This window comes from Zonotrichia albicollis, chromosome 1, assembly GCF_047830755.1.
Source record: "Zonotrichia albicollis isolate bZonAlb1 chromosome 1, bZonAlb1.hap1, whole genome shotgun sequence".
Taxonomy (NCBI): domain Eukaryota; kingdom Metazoa; phylum Chordata; class Aves; order Passeriformes; family Passerellidae; genus Zonotrichia; species Zonotrichia albicollis.
Window position 1 is genome coordinate 70,766,352 of NC_133819.1, and position 26,520 is coordinate 70,792,871.

Below are 26,520 nucleotides of genomic sequence, written 5' to 3' on the forward strand. Positions count from 1 at the left end.
CTGACAGCAGCTGAACATGAGCCAGTGTGTGCCCATATGGGCAAGAAGGCCAAGGGCATCCTGGCCTGTGTCAGCACTTGTGTGGCCAGTAGGAGCAGGGCAGTGACTGTCCCCCTGTACTCGTGTGGTGGTTTGACAGGAAATGGGATTTCTGGGATGCAGTGAGAGCGCTGAATCCTAACCACTAGACCACCAGGGAGAGAGTATTTTCATGGGGGCACTGGCATGTGCCAGTGTCAAACCATGACAACTCGGCACTGGTGAGGCCACACCTTGAGTGCTGGGTCCAGTTCTGGGCTCCTCGACTCAAGAAGACGGAGATGGTGGAGCACATACAAAGAAGGGCAACGGAGCTGGTGAAGGGTCTAGAGAGTAACTTTTGTGAGACACAGCTGAGGGAGCTGGGGGTGTTTAGTCTGGAGAAAAGGAGGCTCAGGGGTGAGCTTATAATTCTCTACAGCTGTCTGGAAGGAGGGTGTGTAGCCAGGTGGGAGATGGCCTTTTTACCCAAGCAACCAGCGACAGGACAAAAGGACACAGCCTTAGGCTGTGCCAGATGAGGTTCAGGTTGAACATCAGGAAGATTTTCTTCCTGAAAGGATCATCAGGCATTGGGATGGGCTGCCCAGGGGAGGTGACAGAGTCACTGCCCCTGGAGGCGTTCAAGAAATGGCTGCAAGTGGCACTTGGGGATATAGTTCAGTTGACAAGATGGGGACTGGTCAAAAGTTAGACTCAATGACTTTGAAAATTTTCTTCAACTGTAACAATTCTGTGATTCTATTCTATGATTCAATGTTTCTGTAAGGATTCCTGGCTATATCTGCATAACACCACAGCCAGGAATACTCCCTGGGGAGGAAGGTGGCACAGACCTGCTCTGAACTGAAAGTGTGCGCAAAGGTAGTGATAGGACACTAAACACCCTACTAAATATTAAAAAGCAGAATTCAAAGATTAAATATTTTAAATACTATTTTCTGGTGGGAATCGACTATCACACAGCATACACACAACAGACACTAAGTTACATCAATGCCAAAAACCCCTTATCTGACTGGATCAGCTCTGTGTTTTAGAAGATGAATGAACAACTTTTAGGAAGGGAGGAGAACAAAAGTGTGCAAACACTCTTCTGCAAATACATTTGTGACTTTAAGGGTCACCAAAACACGTGGACCAGCAAGTTCAAGTTTCAGTACAATATACATGATTTTATTTATTAGCAAGTGAGATTCTTAGGTACATGACACAGGAACTGCAATTAATACTTGGAAAATGTGAAGAACTTATCAGACAGCAATTACGTATATTTACTACTTCCTAAACCTGCAGGCTGAAAGATGATGGCCTGAACATTATGTATACACGTGGAGTTAAAATATCTTGACAGCATATATAACATTTAAAATATCTTGATTATGTAAAAGAACAGCCAGGAGGATGACTATATATGCATTGCTGTCTTTTTTGCATCCTTGCAACATTTGAATTTGAATATGAAAGGACAATTCCAGTGCATATTCTGAGTGTATATATATATGTTACTCCTACAATACACCTATAGGCAGTATTCTAATTATTAATAGAAAGACCCACTATTACCTATTTCCCTTAATTCATAGTTCAAACCTTTTGTTCACCTAAATCTCCGTCACTCCCAATTAAACTCCAATATTCTATCTGCTGAGTCTGAACAATTTTTTTGTCCCTGTCCATGCCTAATAATTTAGCAAACTGCTGTACTGAAGCTCTTCTTTTCATTATGTACAAGGTCTTTTTTCTCTTATTTCAAGGTCTCCTTTGCAGCACCTTGAAAGCATCCACCTGAATGGTTCAAAAATGGTTCAAAATGGTTAACCGAAATGGTAAAAACTTTTGAATTTTAAAACAGATTTTAATTGGACAAAGTGCTATAAAAAAGTACAGATTTTAATTGGACAAAGTACTATAAAAATGTTTTAAAAAGCCACAAAAGGAACTTTTAAAGCCAAGCACAACCCATATAAAAAAAACAAAACAAAACAACAAAATCACTCCAAAAAAACCCTAAATTATACCCATGCTGCAGCTTGTCTTTTCTGTATCATTTGCTAATGCCTGATAATCACTTTCTACAGGGAGGGCCTTTTTCTCTTGCAGTTTGTAGTCTAATCACCTTCCTCTGCCTTCTCTTTAGTGTACTCCTATATACTTCATTCCTATTCCATTTTATCACATCTGTTTTTCACTGCTTTTCTCCCTGAGCTTCTCAATTGATGTTTCTTTTGTTTACCACTATTTGCATAATCAACAAAAGGCACTCCTTTCCATTCCTTCTCAGCCATCAGGCTGCAAGGGTTGTAAATCCCAACAAGTCAGACCACTGTCAAATGCTTCAGCTACAAAATTAAAATATGTATCAATTTGCACATGTTTGAAGAAAACATTTAAAGAAACCAAAGGTATGAATAAAAGAGAGATCCATAATGTTGCAGAGCCTTTCTGCATACACAACAGTATTATTAGGATCATATCAGGACGTCTTTTATTTTAAAGCATCCTAATAGCTTTTATCACTTGTAGTGACAAATATTCCTGTATCCAGTAATGGCTATTGCTAATTTTTTGCTTATTCATTGTCTTTCTTAGTTTTCAATTGTCTTTTTTCACTACCTTGTACAAGTTCTCAATACTTATTTATTCCATTTGCAAATGTGAGTTCAGCTAAACTACATGGTATTAAAGTTTATTTTATAGAAATAAACCTCACATTGCTCAAATTTATCAAGAAAATTATGGAAGATTTTCCATTGAGAAGGCATTCTTTAATTAAACCCAGAACGTTCATCTATAGTCAGAACTCTGCTGTCAATCATAGCACAAGGGCAGACCATGCTTTTCCTCTTTCCCCTCTGCACAATGTAACCCCTCAATTCCTCCACACAACTACTTGCTTTACTGCTCAGTGATAGGTCTCTCAAACTGGTGCTTGCCATAATCTTCCTGCTTCTCCTGCAATGAGCCTGGGAGATCAAGAACAATGAACTAGGCTTGATATGCTTGCCCAAAGACTTCCTAATTCCCTCCCTCTATGAAAGATGATTTCCTAGCTGTATCTATGTTTCTCATTTGTTTCTTCTCAAATAAAACTTTAGGTGTCAGTAATAGATTTTCTAATGTTTTCAGGAAAAAAACATTTAAAATATACCGATTGGTTTTCTATTGAACAAACATCCAAACAGACAACTCTAAATTAAGCAAATCCTAAACTAATGCAGTTTAAGTTTCTATATGATAATTCTTAATCTATCATATGGACAATGTCTTAATTATAAGTAGCGACTCAAGAGAATCAGCTAACAAAGCACTCACTGCTAGCTGCTGTGCAGCACAGTGGTAAAAAGGATTGTTATGGGGTTTTTAATTTACAAAAAGGTGAGGAAGAATGGAAGAGTGACAGAAAATCTCCTAGTAACACATTGAAATACTGTCCATAGTATTGGTCCAAATTTTGTCAGGGTTTGGAAAACTGAAGAACATGAAAGAATTACCTGTCAGAAGTTACACCAAAGGCTAAAGAAATATACTTAAAGAGAAAATCTCCAGCTTATTAAAAAAAATTGGGTTAGGACTTTGAAAAAAATATATATTCAAACTAGGAAAGAAATGTACAGCCAGAGGCTGGAAGGTGGTGTGAGTCTGCTAGAAATCCCACATGGATTTTGGGAAAGTGCAGCTTTCTCATCAGAACAAGGTAACAATGGACACTGAAGATTTTTTTCCAATGCACTCCCCCTCACAAACAAGAGTATTCAGCAGATGAGACCTTAGTAATAATTTAATTTTAAATAGCCTTTGGTTTGGTAGAGCTGGCATCTTGATTGAGAAAAGTATTCCTGATGCTATTTCTAAAAGTTGGGATGGTTTGAAGGGTGTCCCATTTAAAGACCCCTAATTCCCTTTATCATTCGCTATAAAGTTACTATTTCAGACAAAAATGTCATAAATTCCACCATACTTAAGAACTCAAGTAAAGAAGACTGTGTGCTGGAAAACAATATTAGTATTTCAATAAAATAAACTAGCTGATGTGGTATAATAAATCACATTTTACAGTGCAATTTCAGCAACAGATAGCAATCTAATATCCTTAAAAGCCCCGTGAAACTCAAATGCAACAGTAGGTATTCTGTAACTACAATGAATAAATCTGAAGCCTTAGGTTATTTACCAATCCTCAAAATCTCAACATCACTGAGGTTCAATATATGAGGCTTTTAGATTATCTACAGTTCTACATGACGATCCAAAATAGAGGATTATCAAGTAGGATACAACTCCCACTAACAACTCAGAGTACTGAATAGAATACTAGCAGCTAATAGATGTATGTGTTTTTAAATCTTTCTCTGCCCTGCAAACCATTAAACTTCCCTGGAATTCACAAAGACACATAGAGAGAAAAGCACTAAAGAAGTGGATTAAAGGCATTTGGTACTCACTTGTCTATCTCAATACCGAGCGGATTAGCTGGACGTAAGGACAAGGGGGGAATCCCTTTGTTCCTGTCAGTGCGCATGTCATAATAGTTCATTTCATCCACCCAGACAGCAGACTGATCCAAGATACCTAGAGAAAACAAAGCACAGATCCTTAAAACAACAAGGGCAGTCCAGCACCATCAACTTCTAACATACTGAATTAATTTGAAAAATCCTGATAAATATAAAATGCATGCCTAGGTAATATATTGAAAGATACATGGCAAAACAACCTGGATGCAATTATGCTAAATTATTTTATTATAGCTGCTGAAAAGGTATTCATGGCTGGGCATCAAACACTATCCTTTTGCAGAGTGCACAGTTTCACGTACATTAGAAGCTTTTTCCTGACCACTAAGTATTAGTATTTTCATTCCTGCAAGTATTTTGGTTTCTGTCCAAACCTTGTTATCTGCTACTTTCCAAAGAGCAATTAACTGAAAGTCTTCTCATTTGCATATTTTAGGGAAGCTTCCTTTTCTGTCCCATTTGCTATCCAAAAGGTAACTGAACTTTGGCCACATGCCAAGATGAATGACTTCAAGGACACAGAACTGACTTTACTTCCAGTGCCTTAGCACAGACAATGCATAAAGGTGAGGCACAATATGTCCTGGAATCTCAGCTGAAAATGGAGCCAGTCATACCCTTGGCCTTGCCCTCCTTTAACATACCCATCAGATGCAACACCAGAAATTACTCCATCCCCACATTTTCCCACATTTTCAAATATGAATTCTTCTCTCACATCACCAAAAGCTCCACTGTGTAACATTTGCACTTATACATTTCACCTTTCTATTATTAAGATATTAGTGCAGCTTGGGAGAAATCACATGTTATTTAACAGTCACGGAAGGGCTGAGAATAAGAGCCTAAAACAGTTCTTGTGGGAACTCTTGTGTTAGGAAAGATAACCAGCTCATCAATGAGGGGTTCTGAGAGAAACATTTTCAATCCACAGGGTATTTAGATTGGATTCTAGGTTAAGCAGAGGTCCTAGACTGCTTGGCAAAATAATTTCAATGGTTAAGCATCTCATGAGAAATACTTAAGACTTTGTCTTGCAGGATGGTTTGAATTACAAATAAGAAATGTCACTGATGACTCAACTTTCTTTAAAGGATTAACTGTCAGCTCAGGATTTAGGTGTAAAGCTCATGAGCTGGTCCAGACTTTGTATTTATCTACTACACTTAGGAGTAATTACTAGATCTGCAATTAAGTTTTCTAAAATTTCAGGAGTTTAGAACTATTCCATAAAGAAAAGGATAAAGATCCTTCATCGCTGAGGATTTTATCAAGATATTGAGAAAGGAATAATTTTACCTATACTCTGAGTTTCTATCTCTCTCTATATATATATATGGATATTTCATTTATATACTCTGCATTTTCTAAACAACTGAAAATTGTCCTGAGGTGGATCCATTTCAAACATACATTTTATACAAAGAGGCATTCAGTCATATATTTTCTTAGCAAAGAAAATAGATGTGGATCTGAACAAGAAATATACCTATTTTTTCAGGTTTAAGAAGTTTGAAGGAAACAGTTGAAGTTCCTTTGCCACCAGACTTTGTAGTAACAATAATGTCTCCCTTGTCATTTTTAGCCTGTCCAACTCGACACACAATTTTACTGGCAGACATCCATTCTGCAGTGAGGAGACAGTTGTGCCCACAGATTGTTAAACCTGGGAAGAAGAAAAAAAAAAGAGATATAATTCTATTAATAGAAGTATCTTTTGAAATTCTGCAATGCAAATTCATTTATGATGCTACACGTGTTTTACATGAATATATAATCCTTCACGAGTCCCCTACAGTCAATTACAGTCAAGGAAACACAAATACATTTTTCAGATGTTTTCTAGGTGACTTCAGGTCTTTTGTCCCAGTGACGATTCATGAGATACAAGCAGTGCAGTTTGAAACTTATTTAATCTCTTCCACCCCTTTTGGGCTACTGCAACTTTTACTTCACATAGAACAATAGACTTTCAGTCTGCAAGACACTGGAGAACTGCTGTTAAGTATTGCATTTCTGTGAAACTTCCCTTAAAAGCTGCACACAGCAAACTTTTCACAAGTTCAGTCTATATGACTTTGCACAGAAAGAAAAAGACTCCCTGTAAAATATTTACAATGAACAATGTTTCTTCAACCTCATTTGTTTAGCAGTACTTCAGTGGACGCAGAAGGCTGTTTTGGCTGAAGTAGTATTAATTGACAAATATTCCATCCCAACCTCTTCTAAAAAAATCCACAATGCAAGACTGATTCTGATTAATAAACTGCCCTTGTTATATAAAAGAATAATCATGTAATGCTCATCTACCCCCTATTCTACACTTTCTCACAAGACAGATGACTAACTATGAAATACAAGGAGGTCTTTTCTCATAGGAAGAGACTGACAAGCTTCAGTGTTCAAGAACACCTCTCATGACCTAAGAGCCAAGGTGCACCTTAATCTAATCTCCAAGGCTTCCTGAGATTTCACATCAAATTGGTCTGATCAATCAAATCAATCACGAACTGATCACAACCAACTGATTGGTTCTGGTCAGATTAGGACTCTGGATGCTGGAATAGATAGATTATTTTCTCAGATCTAGAACCATTTCCGTATTCATAGCTGGAGTTCTGCTGTCATGGAAAACTGGCAAGATCCTAACTGCTCTAGTATCAATTTGAAGAACAACTCCATTAGGTTCTTCTTAAATAACACCCTTAGCCAGAAACATTTTGCCTTATGTCCAAAAGAACAAGTCTGCACTAGTGTGTTGGCTGTACTGGAGTATAATTTAGTCAGGCAGAGCAGTTCCTCCCCTGCTGGCTTGACTTTTGTTTTTAATTTCTAGAAAGCTCTGACCAATTTAGAAAATACTTAGAGACAGAAAAAGGTCAGCATATGTGGCTTAGTACCAAAGCTTCACACTTATTTTGTCTCACAATTTAAGTCTTTGACATGACACAGCAGAGAAATTTGGCAGTTTTCATGGCTGTCAGACATAAAAATGCATTACTCCCTGCCAAAAACTATTTTGAAAATGAAATCCAAAAATGAAAAAAAATGGAAAGGCACTGAAACTTATTACAACTGAAATTAATTTTACTCGAGAAAGGACAGTAGATTTGCTTCTTAAATATTCTTTCTGAATAAAATGTGGAGAGTGGGATGAAATAGGATATACAAACAGAAAGGCTTAAAAAATATTTTGCTTATTTACTCATAAAATTTTAATCAGGTTTTATTTTCATGAGGGAAAGAAAAACCCCCATATATAAGGATGCATATTACATACATGCAATAATAGAACCTTATGCTATGTGGTTATATTATTACATTTCTTACAGTTTTATGCTTGTATCTTCTCTAAAGGAAAAAAGATTGTGATAGGAACTAACACTAACTGAAACACTTTGCCCAAACAATTTATAAAGATGTTTTCACCCTGTATTTATGAATTTATGGTTCAATTGAACAATACTTTAAAATCGAGAACTAAGCTATAGTAACTGTTTGAAGATCCTTGTATCAATTATTGTCTATTCATCAGAGGTTCCAAAAGCTCTCAAGACATCAAGATACAAGGTCCAATACTTCTGAAATGGTAGGAAATGGCCTTTGCCTGTATCTTAAAAATGCAAAAGGAACTTAAATCTCTATCAAGATTTTATATACTATATGAAACAGTAATGGCACAACACAATTTCTAAAACAAATAAAGGCATGTTGGGGGAAAAGTTTTGACAGCACAGTTACCACATTTCTTTCTCCAGAAGTAGGAAACTCCCCTTTAAGTAAAACTTAATTTGAATCCGTTGCATGGTATAAAGATCTCTGAGAACATCATTCTCAGCTTCTAGCTTTTATATGCCTTTCTATAAATAGCCATAAGTAATACTCTTATGGAGACTTTCCGATTTTATTTAAGCTCATATATGGACAATTTTACAATGTCTAAAAAATACAGCTACAAATGTCTTAAAAGACAAGTTAAACCATGAAAACAAGTATGTTACAGGTTCCTCCTGGATCTGACATTTTGTACCATGAGCTATAGAGTTACAAATAAAAAGTTCATTTGCTTTCAAAGATACAAAGAGATTACTATAAGGCTCCCTCTTAAATGAAACCAAAAGAATGTTCTTCTATAATGTGATACTGTGTTTATATACAGAAAAAAGTTTCTTGCTTTTTATTTTACACTAATGCATCTCAAACTTTTTAAACTTTATAAAGACCTCACTCAAACTTGCTTAACTCCCATGCCTACAAAGCCACACTTTTCCAAGTACTTTCATTCAGTAATAGGGAATATTTACACGACTAATTTCACCATTAAAAGAAATCTTTACCTATCTGGGGCCTTAGTCACTTACTGGAGAAAGCTGACAACTGAGCTAAGGAGAAAACAAGGCAATGCCTTATTTATTTTACCTCAAAGCATAAAATTATTAGCAGCTGTGTGTTACAAATATTACTCTGAAAGAAATATAAGAAGAAATATCAGCAGCTGGTCAGCTGTAATACCGAGGTACAGCTCCGGACACGTCTTCCTTCCAAGAACATAGCACTGATCATTCCTAAGAGGATCATACCAATGAACTAACGAGGCTATTGAAGTACATCAGCCACACAAATACACAGAAATATACTCACCCCTAACATCATCAGTTACTTGAGGATTTCTCAATATGAATTCTATAGTGTACTGCAACCTCACCTAGCAGCTCAGGAAAATACTATTTCTCCTGGTGAGAGACAGCAAACTGAAATGGAGTGGAAAATGTAGTAGCTTATGCTTGGCCATAAAGCTCATTGTGGTGGCCATGAATGGAATTTGTGAACTTTGGTTTACAGCCATTAAGTGAAATGTTTTTTCTAGCAAAGCCAAACAAAATTCCAATGGCCTTCAGAGGAGTCGTGATTCCACAACAAATTAGACAAATTGCCTCTAACATGACTACTGAAGTACACATATGCATGACTTACCAAAAAAATAAGGGAAATTCCAGTAGTTATAGTTAACTTGGATTTCCAGGAACCTTTACTGAGTCTTTCTTGAAAGGCTTAAGAAAATGATGCAGCTACAGGATACAAACCTCTAATGGATAAATAGCTCAGCAACATAGAAACAGGGTTACAGTATATGATGTGATTTGACCGAGGAAAGTTCCACATGGTATATGCCAAGATCACTTGTGTTCAGTACACTTATACATGACAAGATAAAGACGTTATAAAGTTTGCTGATGATTTTCTTTTATTCAGAGCATGAAGACCATAAATCCCAGAAAAATAAAAGCCAGAACTTACAAGACTGAGTGATGCGCTATAATGTAGATATTATAACACAACGGCTGAAATTCACTGAACAAAGACAAGATGCACGCAGGCAAAACTTTAAATTCATAGATGGCACCCTCAAACTGACTACTAATCCTCATGCATTTAAATCATGGAACTATAGTAGGCAGAACAACAAAAACATTTGTTTGATTCTCAGTAGGAGTTACACAGAAAACAGAACTCTATGGCTGAAACACAAAACAAAAGTGAAAGTACAGCGATATGCCACAGGGCATTCACACCCTGAACAGTGCACACAACCAAGATGTGACACCCACAGCTGGTAGTGAAAGTAAAAGAGATTCACTGAAGAGCAAGAAGAAAGGCCAAGGATACATGCAGAAAAATTTAAAAAGCTAAGACATTTCAGCCTGAAAAGGAAGCAAGAGAGCAGTAATGAACAAGGTCTGTGACCAGGAGAATCAGTGAAAAGATCTTGTACTCTCCTTCAGCACAGGAGCTACGACAATTCCAATGAAATTATCATGTTAAAAATCAAAACAATAATGAAAAGGATTCTTCACATATTGTGTAGCTAGATCATTGAACCTGCTTTATCATAACTGCTGCAGTATACAAACTGACTTTAACTCAAGGCATAGCAATGTCTTGGTTTAGGGCAAATATGGGAGAAAATCCCCAATGACTTTCTGAATACACTGAAAACACTTTTGACATGAAGATTACAAAGAGGAAATTCTCAGTTCCTGAGCAAGTAACAAAAGAGCATCTCATTACATCTACCCTCCTCTAGTACATGCAAAAAGCACTTCATGTTCAGCACAGGATGCTGACTCAGATTAAGGGTTCATCTAAAAAGGCAGAGTCAGTCTGGTTGGTTACACATTGGGTAGTATCTCTGAATTTATGAATTCAAGTGCACATTAGTGTAAAGAGCATTCAACACAGATTCTATCATGCAAAACATTAATCTCTAATCATATCCAAAATGTTACCTTCTGCCATACCAAAAGGGTGATTTTTCAACTTACCTAGGAGGTCTGTAGGTCCAGTACCCAAATTTTCTCCTCTAATTGTCACTTTTGTCCACGCAATGCCTTCATTGGGAGAGATACCGGTTACCAGTGGGGGCTGCCGTGCTCGAGACATGATGAATTTTCAGTTACTGCAGTCTGAGCTGCTTTTATCTGTTTATCAAGAAACAATAAATTGAAACTCCATTAACTATATAAAAATTATTAAAATAATTTTAACCTGTTCTTCTCAAATTGTAGGGAAATACAAATGTAAATATGGAACTCCACTCAAAGTCTTTTTTGACACAGTCATAAAGCAATAAAGAAAAATGATACCTTCTTTGCACTTTTTAAAAAGTTAAATATAGGTTTCTGAAAGAAAAAGTATATTCAGAGAAATATTAAACTTTCTGAATGCCTAATGACTATGTAGACACAGACTTCAAATTACTTATGTAATAGACTCATTTGAATTCTGACAACTTCTATTTGAAAATTACTACTTTATTCCTTAGGAAGTTCAGAACTGTTAATCTAAAATAAGTAATAGACTATGATTACATATTTGGACAACTTTTCCATCAAAATAAGACCTACTGACATAGACAGTCCCATGTGAGGAAGCACTTGGCACTTATTTGTATAAAGCATCAATGTTAACATGCACTGAGAAAATTAGAACATGACTTGCAAATACTACACTAGCAGAGATCATCAACAAAACAAACAAAACCCAAACATATCAACAAAAATGTATGTAAAATTATTGAAGAAGCATTTCCAGAAGAGTGCTCCTTTGCACCTGAAATTGAGTCAACTCAGACTAGTTCAATTAATTCTGTCATTAATGAGTTCTGTAGCTCAAACACAAATACAGTACTGATGTAATGTGGTCTACATTTAGTTTACTATGGAACTGATTGCAAATGCATATTTTTATTAGCAGTTTCCTTTGTGTAGCTCTGCAGCTATAAACACCTATAAGAAGCTGAGTGTATACATATATATATGATCAGTATAACCTGAATTATAATGCTTATTAGAAACCACCACCATTCAAAAACCTCAGTTACACACACACACCACTTTAGTGTAAACAATTTTGGAAGTTCAGGTTGGTAAAAAATATGTGGAATATAAGTCAAGCTTCATAAGGCTCCTCTTAGCTATTGTTTTTTTTTAATCAAAATGTATTTTCTACTTTTATTTGCAAATGTCAAGTCCACGAAATCAAGAAGCTCTCTAAACCATCCCTAACAATAAATAGCAGCAAAACTGCAGTTTCCAAGTACCTGCAGTTAAGACATACTAGAATTAAGACACACTTGTTTCAGCTGCTTCTGCAAATACAAAATACTTTCACTGTACCAAGATACCCCATGCTTCTACACAGCCTCCCCACATTTTTCACCGGTAGTATCTAGATCTGACACAAGAATCAAAGAAGCTCCCACCAGCTGATTTCATTCTTCACATTCCAAAGTTGGAACACACAGTGAAAATTAAGATGGAAATAGACAAGGCAGGAACTGGAAAGAAGATATTATGCTAAAAGTAATCAAATACTACCCTCAGAACAGGGTCTCCTCTCTCTGTCTGTCCATACCATAGATGCATAGCAGGTCACCTATAACAAAACTCTGAATTCTGATCCAACTTCAGAGTCCACAGCCACACCTGAAGTCAGTGTGAAATGCATCCTGAATATAGGGAATACTGCACAATGTTCTGAAATACTGAGGTCCTAAACAACCACCTCAATTCCATAAATGTCTGTTTTCAAATGTCTGTTTCTTGGTTTTACATATTTAAAATAGGAATACTATCACTAATTTCAAAAGCTACTTTTGAAAACAAATTCATTAACAAAGAAAAAGCATTTAGATACCCTGAACACAACAGAAGTATTAATATCTTCAGAGACCTTTTTACACTGAACAGTGTGCAATTAATAACAGATGTAAATTCATGTTGAACAAGCAAGAACATAGTAAATTCACTATGTCAGCCATGTCCAGTGTAGGACATGGCAGTGAAGGAAGGCTGGTAAGGGCCCAAGATAACACACACAATGCATATCTAGTTTGGCTTTGTATCTTTCCGTGGCAAACTTCATAATACTTCTTGACATTAAAAATTACATAATGTGTTTAATAAATCATTGGTTTCTCTGGTTTTTTTTGCAAATAACCAACTATGAAAAAGGAATTAAGTTATATAGGTACTCTTAATAGTCTTACATGTAAACTATTGGAACATTTTACATGAAACCAACACGAGACTGGAGAAGCAAGCAGTCAACAGATGGAGGCCACAAGGGTAGAACAGCACTGAAGAAAAGAACTGTATCACCAGATTACAAAGAAATCAGCTGACAGTCATCTCCAGCTATGGAAGAGAAGGCTGTGCTCTGTTCCAGTGGCCTACTCCTACTTCTTTCACTGAGCCAGCTTCTCCTCCTCCTCCTCTCTCACACAAAGACAGTCCCTGCTTCACCCCAAAACTGAAGCCAGGTCCTCATCTTGCAGACAAACTGTTTCTGCCCCATCCTGTTGATTGTCCCTCTGACTTTTCACCCATAAGTTCAAGCAAGGAGGGAGAAGGATGTTACTATTCCATCCTCCTTTCAAATCCAGACACTTTGGTAATTCCTCTTACCTTGCTTTGCCTATTCCAAGCCTTCTTGTCCAGACACATCATCTGCACAACTATTGAACCACTTACTCAGCACACGTGAAAAGGACAGACCTTGTCTTTTGTCAACATCCCTAATCTTGGAGTCATAAGGCTTGCCCAGCTTTCCTCTCATCTGTGCTGCATTCAAAACTATACCACTGCCCAACAAAACAGCGGGCAGCACAAGAGAAATGGGATGCTAGAGAAAAATAAGGTCTATAATTTTACCAGGAGGGAGGAGAATAAGCTGCATCTATTCCTCACAATCTCATTTTTGTAGTCTTTGCAGCTTTTCTCACAGATCCTCAGCAGAGCTCCAGGATACACAACAGCTCCAAAGGAACAGTGGTGTTAGGCCCTTCCATGCACACAACCACCTTCTGCAGGAAGCAACATTTGTCTAGATACCAGTTAGTCAATATAAAACACCTCTTTTATCTTGGAGCTATTTTTTCTAAATATTTATGTGGAATATTAATCCACATATGTAACACTGATGTAAAAAAGCCATCTTCAGGAACATCAGGTAATATGGAGAGGAAAAAACCTTGAGAAAAACAATTAAAATAGAAGCTACTGTGGTATTATTTGTATGGTATTGTTTGGTTGACCCCCTCCCAAATAGCTTACATCGCAGCTATTGTTGCTTCCAAAATACCCAGGCACACAGGTAATTGGCTTGTCTCAATACCAAAACTCAAAAGTAATATTACAACATCTTTTTCTGGATTTCAGGAATCAGCACTAGATCCCCCTTCATGATGAGCTAAATAAATGTAATAAAAATGCTGAGCCTCCTGAGATCTAGTATTTCTTCTAAAGTATTTCCATACTTACTGCAGAATTGCTTTAAAATACCTCGCTGGAATGAGAATACCACAGTAAATCTCAACACATTTCAAAGCACTACAACACTGAGATGCTCTATGATTACTATTTTTAAACAGCAAATGCTTTCATATATTTTATATATTTGTAATATGCCATTATTATAAATATCAAGCAAATGCTTGGGAGCTTTCAATTCATTTATATTTCCTCTCCTTCTTAGGACAGATGTCTATAGCTAACATGACTGAGGTGCTTACTGGGAAGCCTAGCCACTATACTGCTGTGGCAAGTTCCTAAATTTCTTAAAAAATATTTTAAGGCAAATCTGACAAAAAATTACTTTTTCATTTGACAAAACATGACAACCACCTAATTCTGAGCTTTTGTTGCAATTCTCTATGCTTCCCTAAAGATAAAATCTATTCTTTATGAAATATGTATTACACATAAAATAGTATTGTTATTAAAACAGCCCTCTTCCTGAAAGACTGATTCTCATGCAGACAAGGAGAGTGCAGAAAGACAGTTTCTATATAAGATCTTTCCTCTCAAGAGCCAGACTCACTGAAGAGGTTTCAACAAGACTGTTTTTTAAAATGGACAATCTTCTACATTAGCAGAGCGCTCTCTCTCTCTTTATTTCTCTCCACCCTTTTTTTAAAGCTAATTTCCTCACAGTATCTCCCCAACAATTTAATGTGGATATCTGATTGACTGCTCCCACGATCTTGCCCATACCATTCTATTATTCTGTCATAATTCTTGTTATAAAAGCACAAGGAGTTAGAAAACCTCTGCAAAGACCACCTACAACAAAGTCCTCTTGAAAAATGCCTTTCATAAACAACATCTTTGTCTTTGCATCAGTTTCTCAAATAAACTGTCCTCTCACAAAGGTTTGATTTAAAAAAAAAAATCCAGACAATTCTGAGCATTAAAAGCTTGCTAAAGAGAGGACACCTTCCATCTTTATCCTAAGAAAACCCACTTGAAAATAAATAATGAAGCAATGAAATATGCCCCGGCAGAAGGGAAAGCACAAGTCTATTTGGTTTGGGGTTTTTTAGTATTGTAAGCCTTCAGTTTTATGTTGTTTTGAAATGAGAGTTCTTGTACAGGTTTCCTCATTCAACTTTCAATGGCAAACACAGAAGGGACCCAAAATAAAATGCCAAGAGCTACCATACCTGTTCTGTAAAGCAAACTACTTTCTATATTTTATCACACTCTGGAAGTACCACCAAAATAAGAAATACATGAACAACCAAAGTTCAGGATTGAAGAATATTAAATTGGCTGGTAATTTCAAATCCCAAAGGAAAACTACAAACATCTGGAAGGCATGGGACTCTGGAAGGCGAGTAACACTATACTGCCACCTTACAAATTTCGCCAGTGGGAAAAACTAGCAGTTGAAGTGTTTTAAAACAGAGTTTCTGACTTCTAAAACAAAATAGCAAGATGGTTCCAGTGACTCAAAATTCAATTTAAATAAAGTTTTCAGTGATACTTTGTTACAGACACTGAACTTAAAAGATTCTCTTGGAGGAAGGCAGACTCAAAGTCAATGCAAGTTTCACGGTCATCTAGCAAAGGGAATCAAAGCTATCAAAGAAGGGAGGGAAGAAAAACCCAATTTGTCATCATTGAGAAAGTCTAAGTTACAAGAAAGTGTTTAAACCTTTAGGTATTAGATATTTATTTGTTCTTAATCATATATATGTGACAGAATACAATTTAAAAATTGGTGAGGCAAGAACAGCAAAGCATCACCCATGTGCAAATCACAGTATGCTTCAGATGTTGTTTACTTAAAACAAAAAACACAAGCAAACCAACCTGAAAACAATAAGTGAGTTACACTAACATCACAGTATTGAATAATTCCCAAATGAAAAGATTTATGACATCCCTTTTTAAAGAAGCAATAAATACTCAGATCCCAGAACGTAGGTGATGGCCTTTTAACCTTAAACTACACAAACTTGTGCTTCTAGTACATAAATCTAATAATTTGTTTTCACTAGAAAACCCAGAGAGTCTCCTGAGTACAACACACTATGACAAAGTCAGTGAAGGGACACGGCAAATGACCCCAAGAAGAACGACAAAGCAAAATGCTTCCTGGATGTTTGTACTCAAAACCATTACAAAATGATGAAAAACACTACTACAACCTTTTCTGCGCTTTATCTTCCCAACAATATAAATTCAGACAGACAATCTACATAAACCAAGAATTAAAAGCATCCAAAAAGCAGCACTGTGAAAATAACTGACATTTATTAACCCCTCTGGAGATCTTCGGTGCCCTAGAATTGCCACAGCCTTCAACACTGCATTAATAATATAAAGTCCATTCCTGCAAGCCTGCCAGAAAAGACTGGGAAGTGAATAAGCTAAACAATGCTGAAATTCCAAGTGATATTAAGAATCTATGCATGTTTATTTAAATAATAAAAGAAGACTTGTCAATTTAAACAAGAAGCGCTCATGAATCTTACATTTAGAGGGAAAGAAACTCTTCATAACACCACTAAGCTACTTATAATGAAAAGATGAACAAACATAAAAAGTGGGTAATTTCACTGTCACACAATAAAAACAAAGCCTCATTTGTCTTGCCCTGTCACATCCGGCATGTTGATTCAAGCCAATATTAACACTGACAAACATGTTAACCTACAACGTTACATGCCAAAAATCCAAGTTTCCAATTTGGGAAGATGTGCAAGTTTTGTGACAGAGAGGGCAAACAACAACAAAGAAGACTTGCAGTATTAAATGACGTAATATGATACTCTGTGCTTTTTCAAAAGGCTCCTGAATATTCCAATCAGCCACAAAGGGTACACTAGACATTTTAGTTTTAGGGTGGGCAAGGAATGAGCGCAGCAGTTTTGCTTTCACCGCAACAATCTTCGCAGATTCCCTTCAGTATCTCAGAGGTCTCGCTTGCCTCAACCCAGCAAGGCACATCTTCATGACGGAGTGAAAGCAAAATAATCCCAGCACTCAGCGATGCCATTACCCTTTCCCAGTCACAAGGGATTAAAAGGCTCGGAGCCGGGGCAGATGCTGGGAGAGCCCTCGGCAGAGCGGTTCCCCGCCCGCCGCAGCCCGGGCTGCAGCTGCGAGGGATTGACACCGCTGACGGTGGAACCCGGCTCGGGAGAAACTCCGGGCACAGTTCCGGCATCCGAAATAAATTAAAGTAAACAGTGTTGCTCTCTCTCATCCACCCTGTTAGCAGCCTCTCGGTTGAGCTGGAGACCACACACCCAGACCACACAGCACCAGCTGAACTCACTCGCACGCAACATCTAGAAGCTGTCACTCTGCCGGGGTATGGGGAGGGGAGAGAGAGGGGGGCCGGAGTGCGAGTGTGTGTGTTTAGAGAAGCCGCTTGCTCTCTCCTCCTATCATTACAGCTGCTTATGTTTTGTGCGCTTGGGAAGGAGGGAAAGAAGGAAGGGATAAGAAAAAAGACCTATAAAGCTCGCTAAGAAAACACACTGGCCTTGGCCTTTTGTAGTAATGATTTGCACTCCTCCTGTACTAGTTTAGTAGCTGATGAAGAGCTAACAAAGCATCCATTTAACATCAATTAACCTTCTATCTATCACACGTCAAAAAAAAAAAAAAATTAGACTAGTATAAATCCATTTCCTTGTACATTTCAAATTACAGCGTCCTGTCAATTACAATGGGAAAAATACCTATATATTGATCTATTTTTACATCAGGAGTTCTGAGATGTTATTTATTTGGAGAGGGGAGAGATATTCACCACAAAGATCAACCACACAGATGACAGTATGGCATCAAAATGCTGAATTTTCTCCAAAAACAGTCCATTGTAAAATGAAGTTTTATTTGTTAGCATAATATACCATAAACAACCTGAAGGAAGTTAATGAGCCAACATATAACGCTGAGTTTGTAACTCATCAGCAGCAAGAAGTAAAAATAGAAAAACACTAAAAATAGATTAAAACCAACAATAGTCTATAATACAGATGAACAGAGACTTTTGAAAGGAGGGGGAGTTCTTTGTTTCTTTAAGCTCACAAATAATTTCATGTGCCAATTATGTCACCTGTTCAAACAGAGAAAGCGGAATAAAATGTTTGAGGACTCATAAAATCTATTTCACTGAGTCGACTTTAAAAAAATATTTCCTTCCCTCTGCTCTGCTCCCATGAACACACATACCTCCCCCATCAAGCTCACCAGCACACAAATTTAATTTCATACATACACATCTGGACAGCCCAGAACCACAGTCACATTTTCACCTCAGTTCAAAATCTTTTTACCTAAGTGACAATGACAATCTCCAAGTGCCACTACTAAACAAAACCATCAAAACTGCAATAATCCAAATGTCAGTAACAGCCCTACAAACTTGGATGAATATATCTGTGTTTATAAAAACCTGGAGAAAAAAATCCAAAAAAAATTTCACCTTACCAAATACATTTTAAAAAATGTTAGCTTCAAAGCACACTGAAAATAGTTTATTCCCCCAATTAATTAATTAGATCAATATGCTGGTTTATACCAGTTCTTGAATGAACGGTTTTGCTCATGTATTCAATGTAACAGCACCTATTCATTACCAAGACTCAAGTCAAACCAATTTAAGTGTTCTGAATGTCTATTTTGGTCATACTGGCTTGCCTAGAAAAGGTCAATAGTATAGAAGAAAATATAATTAAAGAAAGTTTTAACACAGATGTTTCTCCCCAAAATTTCCGCTACTTTCCTTATAAATTACATTGCAACTCCCCAGAAATTAATTCATCTACTTGTTAAAAGCTTCCGTATTTACTGTGTGACACATCACTATAATCTAGCAACATTGTAAAGTCCTAAACATCTATATATAAACATATATATAAAAAAGTCAGCTCAGCTTTACACAAAACCATATCACAGATGGCCATAAAGCTCCCATTAATTTCTAAATTCTCACAAAACACATCTTCCTACATCTGTTTCCACCTCCAACATTCTGCAATGTTTGCTTCATCCAGAAGTCATTATCCTACTCTCTTCCAGCTAAGCCATTCATCCCTCTTTTGTTCCAAAGTTATGATTAATTTTTTGTACATCATTTAATTAATAGGAAAATGGTAAAAAATCTTAATATCTCATTATCATTTAATCTTATGTTATTCACAGGCAGAAATTCGAAAACAATACTTCAAGCATCAAAATCTTTCAAATATGTTTATGCTAATGCATTCAGAAAGATCCAGAAGTTCAGAAAAATAAACTAAATGAATCCCAAAGGGATGAATTTTTTTCTAGAAAAAAGAAACAAGACACCACAGCTTTTTTTTCCTAAGCCCTGTAACTATATACAATATTCTTTATAAAAACACTATATAACCACTGTAATTACACAGTTCACATGGTCAAAGCTTTAACTTGGATGCTTGTATGTAAGACTGCAACACTTACACTTACTGTGTGACTATTTTAGTAGCTCCTTTTGTTTCAAAAATATTTAAAAGATGAGACATACACTTGTGTTACTGAGATTCTAGTATTTCTCATGTTCCCTCCCCAACACCTCTTTCTGGCCTTTGCTCCGGGATGTACTCAAGCCATATGCTAGAGCGTTTTTCTCAATTCACATGGTCCAACACACACTCAATACTTCCCTGACAGACTGTATGCACAGGTATTTTTCTAACAAAAGCCTCTCTTTGCCTTATGAGTCTTCATTTCTACTTGTCTGCCTAAAATCCCATCTCCTGCATGGAGTGATCACACTTACAGAGTAGTGAGGTTGTCTTGTGAGAAACACAATCTCCCCTGCCTTCTCTTCTAAGGAAACATGCAAAGAACCCATCTGCTATACACATAGCTTCTGAATTTTTTGCCAAAAATCCAATGCTTAGTTTTCCAGCAAGAACCAAGGTATACCTGTTAAAACCGCTGTGAGATTTGAAATTTCACAAGACTCACAGAATTCCCAAACAGAAAACTGAAAGTAATTGCTTTTTAATTGAGACATTTCATGAGTATCTCAAAAAAATTAGTTTAGTTTATCCTCAATGCAAAAGTGGCTATTTAAAAAGGAACTTTTACTTAAAATAGTCTTTAACTAATGCAGGCTTTTTGCTGAACCTCCAAACATAGGGGTACATGGCTTCTGGGTTATCAACAGTGTCAAAGGAAAAAAAAAATACAAGTCTAAATATACCTAAAAATCCTTGATTTATACTGTAATCTGATTCACCGACACTTTTACATTGCCAGAGACCCCACTGGTTTCTGCACAATATAGCTTAAGCATAGTCTTTGAGAATAAAACCGAAAATCTGGGAATCTGCAGTTCTGTTAAGGTCAAGGGAAAATCAGACCCCTTAAGGACTTGGTGTCTCAGAAACTTTGTTTTCCTTAAAAACAAAGCAAGGAAAATTAGAAAGGAAACATGGGCTTTCACACTCATCACAAGATGTAATCACAGTATTTTCTAATGAAAATGCTGAACATACTTTCTGCAGATTAGTAATGTCAGTAGTCAAGAAAAGGCTACACAGACCAAGTTTTTTTTGGAGGAAAAATCACTAAATACTTCCAAAATAATATAAAAAGTACAATTACAAAGAATTTCTCCAGAGGAGTGAAGTGGTGAACCTGGTGTTGTTTAATATAGTAAACACGTATCTTACCTTTCCCTATGCAAAGCCTGTAACCCGGCAATCACACCATAAATACTTGGTGTCTAGGGAAGTTGCTTCAGGGGGGTTTAGAGTTTTTTTTTTCCTCCAGGATATCAGAAAAATGATTTTTTTTCTCCCTGCTGCCTTTCCCTTCTCTTTATAATTTTCAACACTGGGAGAATAACCCACATGCTTTTGAACAGAAATACTGATTGAAATTCCCTAAAATAATTTTCAGAGTAAAGCACAAATTTTTTTAGCAGCCAGATTTTTGAACTCACACTTTGCAAGCTGTAAACACAGACCTCTGCTTTCATGTTCAGCACAAAAGATGAAAAATAAATCTGACGTGACTGCGCTGTGCATGTTCTGTCTCATCATCCCTCATCCTCCAAGCACCTTTACAAACAAGATTCCCTCCATTACCAAACACCATATTTCTCCCCTGGGAAAAGTAATTTGAAAGACAATGTTGCACAGCCCAGATTTACAGAATGTAGGTGGTCCAAGACAGAAGGTCAAAGTTAAGCTGAAGAGCTAACATCTGACTTCTGCTAAAAGACACTAATTCAGCTGTTTTCGGATTTTGAACATTCAGCTGGCTTCAAGTACCGCAGTAGGTTCCGCTCTGTCTGAAAAACTCGCATAGAAAGTAAATTCACTGAAACATCTACAGTTCTCTGAGTACTATTTTCCAGTCCCTGACAGTAAAATGAAGTACTTCTGACTTCTCTTGCAGAAGGTTTTCTTTGCCTGTTTGTATAAACAAATAGTGACCTATAGGCATTCAAAATACATGCAGGTAGTGTCTGTATGTGCTTCACAAGCTTTTTTCCTCATGTACAAAACTCTAACTGTATTATTTCATGGATATCTTCCATAGTTGTCAGAATCTATGTTTTAAGAACACCTTTTATATTCAGTCTTCTGTCACCATCCTATCAAGATAAATACTTTTTTCTTTTCATTCTTTGTTATTTTTTTTTCCTTTTAAGTGAAGTTGGAAAGCCAAAAAATGCAGAATAAACAGAATTAAAATAACTCAAAACTGATGTTTCATTTCAAGTACAGTGATTAAGGCTTACTGAATTTACAGCTAAACATATCACCACATTGAAAGAAATTGATTAAATATGGTTCAATATAACATAACGGAAAGTTTTGATTAATAAACGAGGTCAGTGGCCTCTGCCTTTCTAGTCAACCTACTTATTTTGCTTTAGTCCAGCTTCTCTGGGAAGAGCAGCGTAATAAAGAATGGATTGCATCAGTGGATACAGTTTCATTCTAATAGGACCTCAGGAAAACAACTGGTGAATTACAGATTTTAATGTCTTTACTGTCCAGTGTTGCCTCAAATGCTCTCAACAGCTAGCATAAAACCCTTGATCACTCTCACAAGAAATCCTGCAATTTTAGATTTCTTGTACTGTTCATGACTTAGAACTTTACTTTTTTAAAATTCATTTGGAATTTCATTAACCTAGACTGCTACTTAGCTCTAAAATATTAAGAAGCAATTAGAGCATTAAAAACATCCCCAAACCATCAAGTCTGTAAAAACATTTCCATTTATTGAATGAAGACCAGAAAAATACAACACAACTTTATACTTTTTTTTTTAAAGCCAGCATAAGTTTGATGGATAGCAATCTTTTAATTTAATTGCTTCACCTCTGACACATTCTAAAATATGTTTTCCATAAAGAAAACCACCCTTATCATTACAACTTAAAATAATTTTCACTGAGGTAAGTCTGACCAGTATAATGAAAATAACCGCATCTGCTTTAAATGATGTTGCAGACAACAGAAACTCCACCTAAATAAAAACACTGTTGTCCAAGGAGAGGGCATAAACCACAAGAACTGTAAACTAAGCTATCCATAGGAAAGAAATCAGCAACAAGACATGCCTCTTGCTGCTTATTGCTGGGTGCAAGCTGGGATAAGATACAATAAAAACAGGGAAGTAAGAATTATAGAGCATTCCTTCTTCAGGTGAGCAAAATGTAAAGGAAGAAAAGGGACTTGTTTTTCTAAGCCACGAATTTGTTTATTTACAGTCTTTTAACTGTTCTGACAACTTCATCATAAGCAAAACCAAATCAGCAAAAGCAAAAACAAAACCAAAAAAGTTTACAGCAGTGAAACGCAGAGAAATCATTAATGGAGAAAGGAGACTGTTCGCTTGTTGTAAGAATGATCAGAAAGCCTGGAAAACTGAAGTGAGATTATCATTTTAACTACATTTTAAACAATGAATATTTGGAGTTTAGGTTTAATCTTATGTTCTGTCAGAGCTAGGATGGCTTAATATTCTACTGGCTTCTGACTCAGAGCTTTTGAGTCTATGGCTAGAAACTGTACCTGCAACAAGCAAGGAAATTGCAGGAGGAAGATTATTTAAAAAAACAGTAAAACTGGACAGAATGGGAAAGTCTCTTCTGGAAGTAAGATCATCCCAAATTTCAGATGTTGACGCCTTGCTAAGAGAACATTTTCAGGTTCTTAATTAGGATATTGATGAGGCAAGGAGGAAAGATGTTTGGTCACCCAGCTCACAGACACTTGTGGACTGCAAGGCAGTCCAAATGAGGCAGAAATGCAGCACTGGGTAGGAAGTTAAAAAAAAAAAATCCCAAGTCTCAGAGAAGTGTAATATCTCCAGACAGATATGGATGAGAGCAACCATCTCTAAACCAACATGTTATTTCAATTCCTCCCACATTCCTTACCCTGTTATTTTCCTATTGCACTTGCCTAGGTACTCTGTCATTTTGGGGAGCTGCATCTGAAACTTGATGGCACAACTAAATGCAAAGACAAAAAAAGAAAAAAACTAAAACAAAAAATAAAATTAGTCCTGCAAATAACCACCTTTTCAGCAGGTCCTACAAGTAACCAGCTTCGACTCACCTCTCTACCCTGCTTATTTCCTCTACTCCCCACCCAGCACACCCACACTTCACTGAGCCGAACGACCCCATCATTTCACAGGGTCGATCTGGATGATGTCGGAAGTCTTTTCCAACCTCACTGACTGGCACCTCGCACAGCTCCGGCCCTGCCCGTGCAGCCCGGCGGGCACCGGCGCTCCCCGGGCCGCCGGCAGACACGGGACACACAGGCAAAGGCCACGGCGCCGCTGCTGCTGCCGGGCTCGCAGGGACGGCGCCACCAGCGCCGGGCCCGACCTCGCCCGAGCAGGGAGCGGCCCCCAGCGGGACACCGAGAGCCCGGGGGAGCCGCAGGCGGCAGGAACCCCCCGCCCTGCCGGCAGCGCCCAGCGCCCTGCCGGGGGGCTGACCAGGAGGAGGAGCCGCTGCAGCCGGGAAGTCACCGGGGGGCAGACGGCCGCAGCCCCGCGACGCCCCCTGCCCCCCGGGAGCTGCCGCCGATAGCTCGGTCCCCACGGGGCCGGGGCGGGGACGCTCGACCCCGCCCGGGGAGCGGAAGGCAGGGGGAGGCCGAAGGGAGGGGGACGGCCTCCGCCCCGGGGAGGCGGGAGGAGGGGGAAAGGGAAGGGGCCGGAGCTGCCCCGCGGCGCCCGAGGGGGGCCGGGGCGGGGGCTGGTCACTCACCGCCCGCCGCCGCTCGCATCCGGCACCTGCGGCCGCCCCGCTCCCGGCAGCGCCCCGCGCCCGCCGCCACCGCCAGGCGCCGCCAGCCGCCGCCCGAGCACATCGAGCGAGCGCCGAACCAACGAGGCGGGCGGGGGGGGCAGCCAAGCTCCGAGCCGCGCCCCTCCGGGAGCCACGCCCCTCACGGAGCCACGCCCCTCACTGAGACCCCGCCCCTTTCCCGCCTCCCTCCCTCCCAACGCCGAGCGGGGGTCTCTGAAGGCCTCCGGGAGGAGCGGGGGTTGGTTCTGCCATGGGTGAGGAGAAAAAGAAAAAATACAAACTTAATTATGACGGTCTTGAGTGCGGCAAGGAGTACAATGACAGGACCCGAGGGAGCGGCCTGAAGTTGTGCCAGGGCAGGTTTAAGTTGGGTATCTGGGAAGGGTTCTTCACCCAGAGAGTGTTTGGGCGCTGGAACAGGAGCCCCAGGGATGTGATCGCAGCACCAAGCCTGGCAGAGCTCAAGAAGTGTTTGTCCAGTGCTCTCAGATGCATGGTGTGACTCTGGGGACAGTGCTGTGCAGGGCCAGGAGTTGGTCCTGGTGATCCTTGCGGGTCCCCTCCAGCTCAGCACATTTTGTGATTCTGTGAACAACAGTAATAAATGATAACTAAACTGCTCCCAAGCAGATAATTAATGCTCCCAGCATTAGCATCACTGTCCCTACAGGCAGAAACTCACCCAGCAGTAGTGCTGGGACTCCAGCCTGAGGTGCGAGGGAGGATGCCCAGGGAGGTCATGGAGTCCCCCTCTCTGGAGACACTCCAAACCCACCTGGACATGTTCCTGTGTCTCCTGCTCCGAGTGACCCTGCCTTGGCAGGAGGGCTAGACTGGATGCTCCAGAGGTCCCTTCCAACCCCAACCTCAGCGACTCTGTGAGGGGAGGTGCAGAAGGATGGATGGGGGGCAAAATCCCAGGCACAAATGCTCAGGCAGTGCTGTCAGCCCCAGGAAATATAAATCCGTCCTCCTTTTGTGATAAACCAGTAAAAATGTTTCTTTTCAAACCCATTGTCTGCCTGGGGGGATTCTAAACACAAGGTCTTTACCTTATGGAAAGAATCAGGAGATCTCCTTTTTCATTTTTTTCCTGGTACTGTTCGATATATAACTTTGGTTGCAAAAACCAAATTCAGACAAAAATCTTACCGGGAAGGAGAGGAAAAGCAATGAGACAAAAAAACCCCAAACCAAACCAACCAACCAACCAAAGAAAAAACAAAAAACAAAACAAAAAAAACAAAACAGAAAAGAAGAATCCATTCCTCCGTTATGCCAAATCAGCCCAAAGCAGGACATTGATGGGAAAGCAAATTACATTGCAGGACATTGATGGGAAAGCAAATTACATTGCATAAAACCTTAAAGCACCATAAAAAGCATTATGGCCAAACCCCACAAATTTCTTAACTTTTTTTTCATAGGTTAAAGCTGCTCAGGTTAAATTAGTAGACTGGAATATGTCATACCATGAATAAGCAATAGTCTTCTGACTCTTTCCTTTTCTCTGTAAAACACTACTCAGTATCTTTCTAGGGAAAAACAAAGGCAGATAATACCTATCTTTTCTGTAATTGTTTCCATAGTTGTAACTGGTAACTGCAGTTTTCTGCTGAGATCCAATGCAGAAAATGAGCTCCTTTGTTCTCCAAGAAAAGTAAAGTTGGCATCAGTTTAAAAAAAAAAAAGTGCAACCATTTGCCACCCATTTCAAAATGATATTTTTCCTCCATGACAGCTTGTTTGAATTCTCTCATTGAATGCTTGTCATCAGCTGTGCCAAAGAAAACTGCTCCTTGAGAGGTTGGTGGGATCAGAAGGCCCCACCCAGCACCCTCTG

At 38.6% G+C, this 26,520-nt stretch overlaps 1 protein-coding gene across 3 annotated transcripts in view; it reads right to left on the bottom strand.

Annotated features, from left to right (window-relative positions):
* Positions 1 to 24,793, bottom strand: part of EXOC2 (exocyst complex component 2) — a 125,748-nt gene extending 100,955 nt beyond the window's left edge. Inside the window, exons 1-4 of one of the 3 annotated variants that reach the window (XM_005481686.4) lie at positions 24,636 to 24,793; positions 10,880 to 11,035; positions 6,046 to 6,222; positions 4,485 to 4,611 (exon numbers count right to left, since the gene is read on the bottom strand). In XM_005481686.4, the coding sequence (XP_005481743.2) occupies positions 4,485 to 4,611; positions 6,046 to 6,222; positions 10,880 to 10,997 (422 nt within the window). In that variant the 5' untranslated portion in view covers positions 10,998 to 11,035; positions 24,636 to 24,793. Of the gene's footprint in view, positions 1 to 4,484; positions 4,612 to 6,045; positions 6,223 to 10,879; positions 11,036 to 23,789; positions 23,872 to 23,970; positions 24,341 to 24,635 lie in introns of those variants that run through there. The other 2 variants (XM_074544568.1, XM_074544562.1) reach the window with 2 other exon arrangements.
* Positions 24,794 to 26,520: the final 1,727 nt, after the last annotated feature.